Source organism: Chaetodon auriga, chromosome 24 (assembly GCF_051107435.1).
Source record: "Chaetodon auriga isolate fChaAug3 chromosome 24, fChaAug3.hap1, whole genome shotgun sequence".
NCBI lineage: Eukaryota > Metazoa > Chordata > Actinopteri > Chaetodontiformes > Chaetodontidae > Chaetodon > Chaetodon auriga.
Genome location: NC_135097.1, coordinates 17097271 through 17105955, shown reverse-complemented (window position 1 = coordinate 17105955; position 8685 = coordinate 17097271). Strand labels below are relative to the sequence as shown.

Here is an 8685-nt window from a genome sequence, read left to right as displayed (position 1 = left end):
TTTATACTACTAAGTAACATTTTCAAGTATTTATTACATTGCAGTAATGCTACTTTACTTCAGTAGAGGATCTGAGTACTTCCTCCACCATGGTTGAGGCATATTGAAACCACAGTTTTCTTCTCCTATGACAAGATATTTATCAGCTGAGTTTGTACTCAAGTTTCATTTACTAAACTAAATTGGAGGACTATGATCTTACTGTATTTATGGGGTTCAATCTTGGATATTCTGGTCTGGGACATGTAGTTTGGGAACATGCATTTCTTCAAGCACACAGCACACAATTCCTGGAGCAGCACTGCCCACTACTGACACTTCACACACAATGCACTTTCCAGTCTTGAGTTATTTATTGGGAGCTTGACAGATACAACATCACAGTATTCCCAAATGTTCTCTTAAATATGTAAAAGGTACTAATGTAATGATTTCAAGTGTGCTGATCTACTGTTAGAGAAATTAATTAGTCAGAAATGCTGAGAGTTGATGTCATTTGAACAGGTTTGTCACAGTCTGTCTAACGCAAGCATAAAAACAGCGTCAATATTAGCTGAGATGTCCAAACACTGCTTAAAATATTAAAACATGTAAAAACAGCTTTAGAAGCCAATGGCGTATGGCACAATGCAGCACTTTGGTAAATTAGAGAAACAAGATGAACTAAAACAAAGGAATGTTCACTGACACCAATGTCTGTGTCGCCACAGAAGTGGAGTCATGTTCTGTACACGACCACTTCTAATGATCCTCTCCACATATCCGACAGAACGATTAAGATTCTGTGTTAAGCGAAGAATCGCACTGTCCAGTTTCACAAGGATTTACATTATTATGGAGGAGTGGAAGTGTAAATTGTATATGCACATTCCTCCTGGAGAGCATTCCTCTACATGTTCTGTATGAAACTGAGGCAGCAGTGGCACTGCAGAGGCCCTGCTGAGCCAGTAACTGTGGCTTCTGTCCACTGACTAACATGCCTCTCTGGCTGTGTGTAAACACTTCCCCCTCTGTCTCTGTTCATAACTGTGTCCTTCCTAGCTGGTGGCAGGTTCTGGGGAGCTGGTGGAGGTGGACGAGGCAGAGGCCAGTCTCTCCCTGTTGTCGCCCGCCCCGCCTCCCATCACACTCCACTGAAGGATGCAAGTGTCCTTCCCGCCCATGGAGAGGAGGTGGGAGTCGCTGTGGGTGAAGCAGACGTTGGTGACGTGGCTGCCGTGGCCGTCGTACTTGTGGCTCGGTGCCTGAGGAGGAAAGAAAGATTTTATAGTGGGAGGAGGTCCAGGAGAAATGTCGGGTTTGAAGACAGGTTTGAAGTGATCTAAAAAGCCGTCTCAGCCATTTTCCATGCACAGTTAAGACAGTCCCTGACTTCAGTTCATCCTTTTACCTCAACTGCTAATTGCATAAGATTTCCAAAACATCAATAAAACTTGATGCAAATGACCACAGTGCCATTAAATTCATTAATCTGGAGAGCTGTTACACTCGCCACAGAGTGAGTGATCATAACTGATACCACAGGTATCTACATATATTTAATAGTACCTGTTTTTGTGAGTGTGTGGGTGTGTATAATGACAGCTTTGTGTGACTAAAATTGTCTGTCTGTGATGTTGTGCTGTATAATAAGATCTTGATCTCAGTGAGACATCTTGAATAAATACAGCTTAACAAACTGAAATCACTCGTTAAACTACATGTACTTCAGTTTTTTCTTTACATTTTGTCAAATCTGCCCCATGGAAAGGCTGATTGAACTATTAGCACTATTGTACAGAGAGGTGTCACCTGGATTCAGTGGTGGCATTGAGCAAAGTTTACTGGCTCAATTAAATTGCTTAAATACAATTTTTAGGCCCTTTTACTTCATGTGAGTATTTCCATTGTATTACATTTTGTTACTTTACACTTCAACTCCATTACATCTCAGAGGGAAACACTGTACTTTTTACTTCAACAGGTTTATTTAACAGCTGTAGTTACTGGTGACTTTACAGATTTGACATAAATTGGGTTTTATTCTAACTTGTGAAGCATTTGAGCTGCATTTCCTGTATGAAAGGTACTGTACAAATGACGTTTGCACAGTTCCTCAGATCTGGTGGCCCTTCAGAGGGGCAATGGCTTGGCTTGAGCCCCCTTGGCTGTTGCTGATGCACTGATGCTAATGTGACATATGACGATATATCAGTCACTGACATTTTTCTGCAGAACAAATATTTCTCCTTTTTAACTGAATCCATTTCGGCATGATCAATCCAGCCCATGAAATTCTCTCCCCTTTTTTCTTCAAGCATCACAGCCAAAAAGTTCTATTTTAACTTCATCAGTCCACAGGACTTGTTTCCAAAATGCATCCGGCTTGTTTAGATGTTCCTTGGCAACCTTCTGATGCTGAATTTTGAAGTGAGGGAGCAGGAAAAGTTTTCTTCTGATGACTCCTCCATGAAGCTCATATTTGCGCAGGCGCTGTAGAACAGTGTGCTAAATGTAGAAGCTGTCCCTCCTCTCAGTTTGCTGATATTACACAGTCAGTGTTACATGTTACATTACACACAGTACCTTTAAAGTACTACAATATTCTCCTACTTTTCCTCTTTATGTTAATGAAGCACCTCCTACCTTAGGTTTAGGACAGGGGTACTGGAAGAGGTGGACTTTACAGAAGTCATCAGCCACAGCCACCATCCTCTCACTGTGAGAGCGACACAGAGCATTGATGTCTGTGCCGTCAGAGCCCTCCAACCACACACCTGGAACAGTAGAGCAGCAGTCATCAGTCTGACTTCACACAACAACACCGCCTTGTTTAGGGGCACAACAGTCCCGACACATGAAAGGAGAAAAACATTCTCTTCCTCACCCATGACATGGAAGCCCAGCACACAGGTGTAGGAGGCCCATTCTCTGTCTTTGCTCTCAAAGCGATTCCTTAACAGTTTGCACCCTGCTGCTATGTCCCCTGTCAAAATGCATTTATCATCACAGTCACATCAGTAGATTGTTATGCTGTCTGAGGATTTAAATAAGAAAAAACACACATTTTTCACTTACAGTAAAGGATCTCATAGTCGCCCGAATTAGACATAATGTATTTTCCATCTTTGGACCAATCCAGGTGAGTTATGAAGCTGGAGTGACCCTGATTGGGCAGAAAAGCAGAGGCAGTGTCAGATAATGTGAAATCAATGTTAGAGGATAAGGCTGGCGTTACTCTATATTTTTGCAGATGCAAACCAACAGTGTGTTCGTGTGTCTCTCAGCACTGAGCCCAGGCTCCTGCTGGAGCTCTGATTTGGTCTGTTCTGTTGTGTGAAGCATCAGGGTCAGGCTTTAGCTTTCAAATGTCATTTATCCACAGTATAAATTATATGATGATGATAGATGATGGACAGGTAGGAGGGTAAGGGGTTCTAAACTGACTGGCTGGACTGGGAGCTTGGAGTGCTGGGTGTTTACACTGCTCACACAAGAACTTTGGACTGTGAGGAAGAAGAGGTTTTCAGGCCCGAAGTGTGGAGGCAGGGGGCAATAGTGAGGAATAGTGGTGGGGAGCAGGGCAGCAGGGAGTCAGCTAATAGGACCCCCAAGCTGCATGGCTAATTGAGCTAACTAGCTAAAGGCAGCTCCAAACAGCAGCAGTTAGTGGTTACTTTACCAACAAGTAATGCTGTCTGTCCATCACTAAATTCTGTAAATGGCCTGAAGATGAGGCAGTGCAGCCAGACGACATCAGAGAGAAAACCAGAAAATATTTTCTCCATAAATACGATCCAGATCAGAGACCTGGTCGTAGCTGCTGTGAGTCACCTCAGCTCACTGGTGTAACAATGAGTTGCACTCAAGGGCATGAAGATGCCAATAAATAAAAAAATAAATAAAATTAAAAAAAATCCTGCATAATGTCTGGTGATATTTTTTACTTTGTTCAAGAAGAAGAACCGAGCAGTCAGAGCGACCAGGGGTGAACACACACAGAACAAAACCCACTTCCAGAAAGTCAGACTGGAACAAGAAGAAATCCAAGGAACCAATGGGAACATTTAGAAATGGATTTGACATTTAACTCACATTACATTTCCCGAAGCGGGTGTAACGCCGGCCACTCTCTGTCACATTGTAGATGTAAATAAAGTTGTCATGAGATCCAACAGCTAAAAAGCTGCCATCTGAAAACACAAGAGCACATTCACAGTTTCCACATCTGCTACTACGGAAATAACCTCGCGGCTACAACCACTCATATGTTTTTAATCATTACTTTGATCTTTCATCAGATCAAGTTAATCCTCTGTGTGGGGTGTCCAGGTAGCTAATGACTGAAGACGCCACCATGTAATTGTGATGTAATTGGAAATTGTATTGCATGTCATCCCCCCTCTTTCTCCTCATTTCTAATCACATCTCCGTCATCAACTACTAAAAATAAAGATAACCATCCTCTATTTTCTGTGGTTTAGGTTTTAAGGCACCAACCATGAACAACAATGTCCCCAGTTTGAATCCAACCAGGGACCTTTGTTGCATATCTCTCTCCCTCATTTCCTGTCCCGTAGCTATCTAATAAAGGCATGCAAATCCAGATTCACGAAACACAGTGTATGCAGGAGAGTAGTTTGACAAAAATATCTCAAGGTCCACTTATTAGCTGTTTCCAGAGTTACTATGTCAAAGTGCATGTGTTTTGAGTGAGGAAGCTCATCAAAGTCACACACTGACATCCTCTTTTCCTGCAGACTTCCCTCAGCTAATGTTAAACCCAGCTGTGATGTCTGCAGACAGAACTCTGAGAGCAGTCTGAGACAACAGAGAGCCAACAGCGACGTCTGACCTGGTGAATATCTCATGACAGACAGCTGCTCGTTCCCGTCAGTGGACTCAGAGACCACCTCTCTGGTCAGCAGGTCGAGGACCATCCACCTGTGAGGGTTAGAGGGGGACGAGAAAGGTTCATCAGGACCGAGGGAGACAGGTAGAGATTCATCACAGCACGACGCAGATTTGTTACGATTTAGTATATCAAAGGTAGAAATGCTCTTTAGTCCATCTTGCTTTGTCTTTTCAGTCACAAATATGTAACAGCAGCATGCTGTGGCAGTCTGGTGTGCCATGAGCCAAGGCCAGGAGTGCCATGGGACCTTGTGACAACCATACATTATTACTGCAATATATAACTTGTGGTAAAACATAAGCCTTGTCTCTGGAGTCTGTGTCAAGAATAGTTCAAATTTTGGCAAATTTTCTTATTATATTACAAATTGATATCAACCTTGGGTCTGAATGTTATAGCTGCACTAATAGATATTTTTATTTTCAGCATAATGTAAAAGAAGCCCCTCGTATTGATGAACCCGCAGAGAATTATCAGCACGTCTATGGCTCCTCTCAGCTCTACAGAGCTTCAAGCATCTCTTAACTAATCGTTTTGGTTTCATTTACAGCAGGCTGCAGTTTTCAGGAAAAAAGCTATGATAAATCCACTATACACGATTCTTTTCTCAGGAGCTACAGCAAATATTGGACACATGTAGCTTTGAGTCAGCAGTATTAACACTTGAGGTTGAAGGGGGAAGTAAGTGCTGGAACTGGTTTCAACCTTAATGCTAAGATGGGCTAATCATGTCCTGCCTAGAGCTCTGTACTGCGTACATGAACATGAGGTGTGCATGCACCTGAACACATCACTTATGGATAGAAAGTGAATAAATGTAACTATTCCTTTAAAATGTTTCTGTTATCATAAACTGCATATATTTTTCCTAATGTTTTCATATCCTGGACCTTGTTTTTTCATTATCTTATGTAATTATTTTCAGTTCTCAGATAACTGTAAGTGTAACAGTGCTGGAACTTTGTGCTCTATTACCTTCCTGTGCTGAGGCCGACTGACACCACTGATCCATTCGGGCAGAAACCAGCACACAACCCATACTCCTGTCAGTGACACACAGGACGAGTTAACAGTATGTGTGTCAGCACTGGAATGAATGTTGATGTGTTGTATTCAAATATAAGTACCGTTAGCTGAGGGATATCTCAATAATAAACCATTTCAGTGCATTGGGAAAAGTGGGCTCCTACCTCCAGGGTGATGCACCAGTCCAGCTTGTGTTCCTCTGTGTTCCACAAACACACCTGCCTGTCGTGACCACAGGTGAGGAAGATGTTCTGAGAGGGGTGTGTAGCCAGCCCCCACATCTCATCTACATGGCCCTGAGTCACACACACACACACACACACACACACACACACACACACACACAATCAGTTTTCATCTCGTTCAGTCCTCGATGAACTGAAGTGCTAACATCTACCTCATGTTTCTTTCTAAAGATATCCCAAAACATTTCACTTTTCGTTGCAACCATACTGCACATGATGGACACTGGACATGTTATGGCCTGTCCCTGACCACACTTAAGAACCCCCAGGGTCCTGTTTTCTTTTGACAATTGATCTTAGAAGTTACGTTTTCTAGAGGCGCAAGCAGCACTTGTGAGAGAGTGCACACTAACACCATTAACATCATCCTGATAAAAATCAATTTTCCCCAGTTTCTTCAATTGTTTTCAATTTCTAATCTTAATTTTTTTTTTCATCTAACTTTTAACCCTTTTGCTGGCAGGGGGAGCTGGAAGGCAACTGAAATGACTGTGGTTTTCATTAGAGAAAAATATTTCACATATGAAATGAGAGGATTCAAAAAACAATGTTTTTCACAGTTGGTCAGACAAAACAAGACACCACCTTCAGCAGTGTCATGCTTTCAATTCTGTCTAAAATAAGACTTCAGTTCAAAGCAACATATCAACAGCTATTAGCAAGATTGCCATGAAATCTGGCACGAACATCCAAGCCCTCTAGAAGATAACTGGCTTTTGTGACATCCTGTTGTTTTGTTGTTGTCCCCTGAAACCCTTCAGTCCATGATTAGGAAGAACAGATTTCCATTAAATGTGATGTGCATATTCAGAGCTCCTAGAGGATGAATCCTAATGATTTTCATGACCCCCTTCAGGTTTCTGTCAGTACCATTGTTCTGCCAAATCTTTCACTTGCACACAGTAAATGTTTTTTTTTTAGAGTGGAGGCAGAAGGAAGCATAAAAAGTAAACAAAGTACATCACAACTGGTTGACTGGACAATTTGGTTTCTGCAGTTTTGACCAATATAAGTCTGGTTTCTATAAAAAATGCCAATTATTCTTTAAAGCACATAATCATTTCATTAACATGCTTTTTAAAGCACAGCTTGTCATCCAGAAACCAACATATTTATAATAGGATACTCTTTCACCTGGAGTCTGAGTAAGTCAGTGAGTTTTCAAGAGAACATGCATTTTGATTCACACAAGAACATTTTGATTCATCAGGGTTTGACAGACTGACTGCTGTACAGTCCAGAAATCAAAATGCTCATTTTAAACCTCCATACAACAGAGGGCGCTGTTGTATGTAAGATGGTGTTGTCCACACAGATGAACTGTACTGTTTCTAACTTCACCACCTAATGAATTCATACAGATTGGGAATAAAAATGGTCAGAGAAAAGAACCGTGTGGCACACCTTTGTTAACACTCATAAAACTGGTGCTGCTTGTCTGCAATGGAATGAACTGAAAACATCAGTTTTGGTCAATACCGACAGCCCTCGTTGCAGCTGAGTGAAATGAATATTGAAAGGCTCTCCTGGGTTGCTAATCATATCCACGTTATTAATAACTTCTTTAAAAACTTTTTTTCTTGTGTGGAGAGACCTGAAAAAATATCAGTTGCCATTTGTGTGTGTGTGTGTGTGTGTGTGTGTTTAAATCAGTGATTTATCTGTACGTACTTGCTGGAATATGCTTAATAGTTAAATCCACAGACAGCAGTCCAAAGCCAGGCTTATTTTAATCAAAGCCTGAATGAGACTAAAGACCAAGCTCTTTACTGATCACCTTCTTTCTTAAAAAAACAAAAAACCTCTAATCTCTCTATGCATTACTTCGCAGCACTGTCTCGTAGCACTGTAGCACTTATGTCCAAGTGGACCAGAAGCTGCGTTAGGGCACTTACTCTCGTTGTTCTCTCCCATTTAGAACCTTGCTTGTGATGTATGAAAATCTCATATGTACGTCGCTTCGGATAAAAGCGTCTGGCAAATGACAAATTGTAAATTGTAAAGCACCTTAGTGCCGAGTGACTGCACAGACCTTTAGCGCATCACTATCACTGTCTGTCACTATCTGAGCATTATCTGTGTCGGTCATTTTGCGAGTGTCAGAAGACACATAAAGGTATCTTGACTGTGAAAGACCTCGTGGCACGAAGGGATACCCATGGAGGATGTTCTCAACACTGAAGGATGGCAGCTGGAGTAAGTATGGTGAAAACACCTGTATGTTGCAGGGGAGCATCAATCTATGGAATAATTCTGCATATTGTGAAACTGCTGTAACTTAAAACTTCGTAAAAGTTGAGGTCATATACTCTGGAAAGGCCACAGTACTGAGGCATTTTCTGAGCTACAATTACTTCGAGTGATACGCTGAATGTTAAGAACAGTGTCTTCACGTATATTTTACAGCGTTTTGGTGAGGTTGACCGAATCCATCCGTCATCAAGCAGCTTCTACCATCGCTTCAGGGACGGCTTGGCTGGGGTTTTGTGGGCAGTGGCAGTCACCTTCCTAATGAACCAG

General features: G+C 41.8%; 1 protein-coding gene across 2 annotated transcripts in view; it reads right to left on the bottom strand.

The window, feature by feature from the left end:
* Nucleotides 1-331: 331 nt before the first annotated feature.
* Nucleotides 332-8685, bottom strand: part of eml3 (EMAP like 3) — a 55223-nt gene continuing 46869 nt past the window's right edge. For both annotated transcript variants that reach the window (XM_076724867.1, XM_076724866.1), the window contains 8 exons: nt 6085-6216; nt 5870-5937; nt 4835-4923; nt 4075-4172; nt 3058-3145; nt 2867-2965; nt 2626-2756; nt 332-1244 (listed from right to left, as the gene is read on the bottom strand). In XM_076724867.1, the coding sequence (XP_076580982.1) occupies nt 1038-1244; nt 2626-2756; nt 2867-2965; nt 3058-3145; nt 4075-4172; nt 4835-4923; nt 5870-5937; nt 6085-6216 (912 nt within the window). In that variant the 3' untranslated portion in view covers nt 332-1037. The remainder of the gene's footprint in view (nt 1245-2625; nt 2757-2866; nt 2966-3057; nt 3146-4074; nt 4173-4834; nt 4924-5869; nt 5938-6084; nt 6217-8685) is intronic.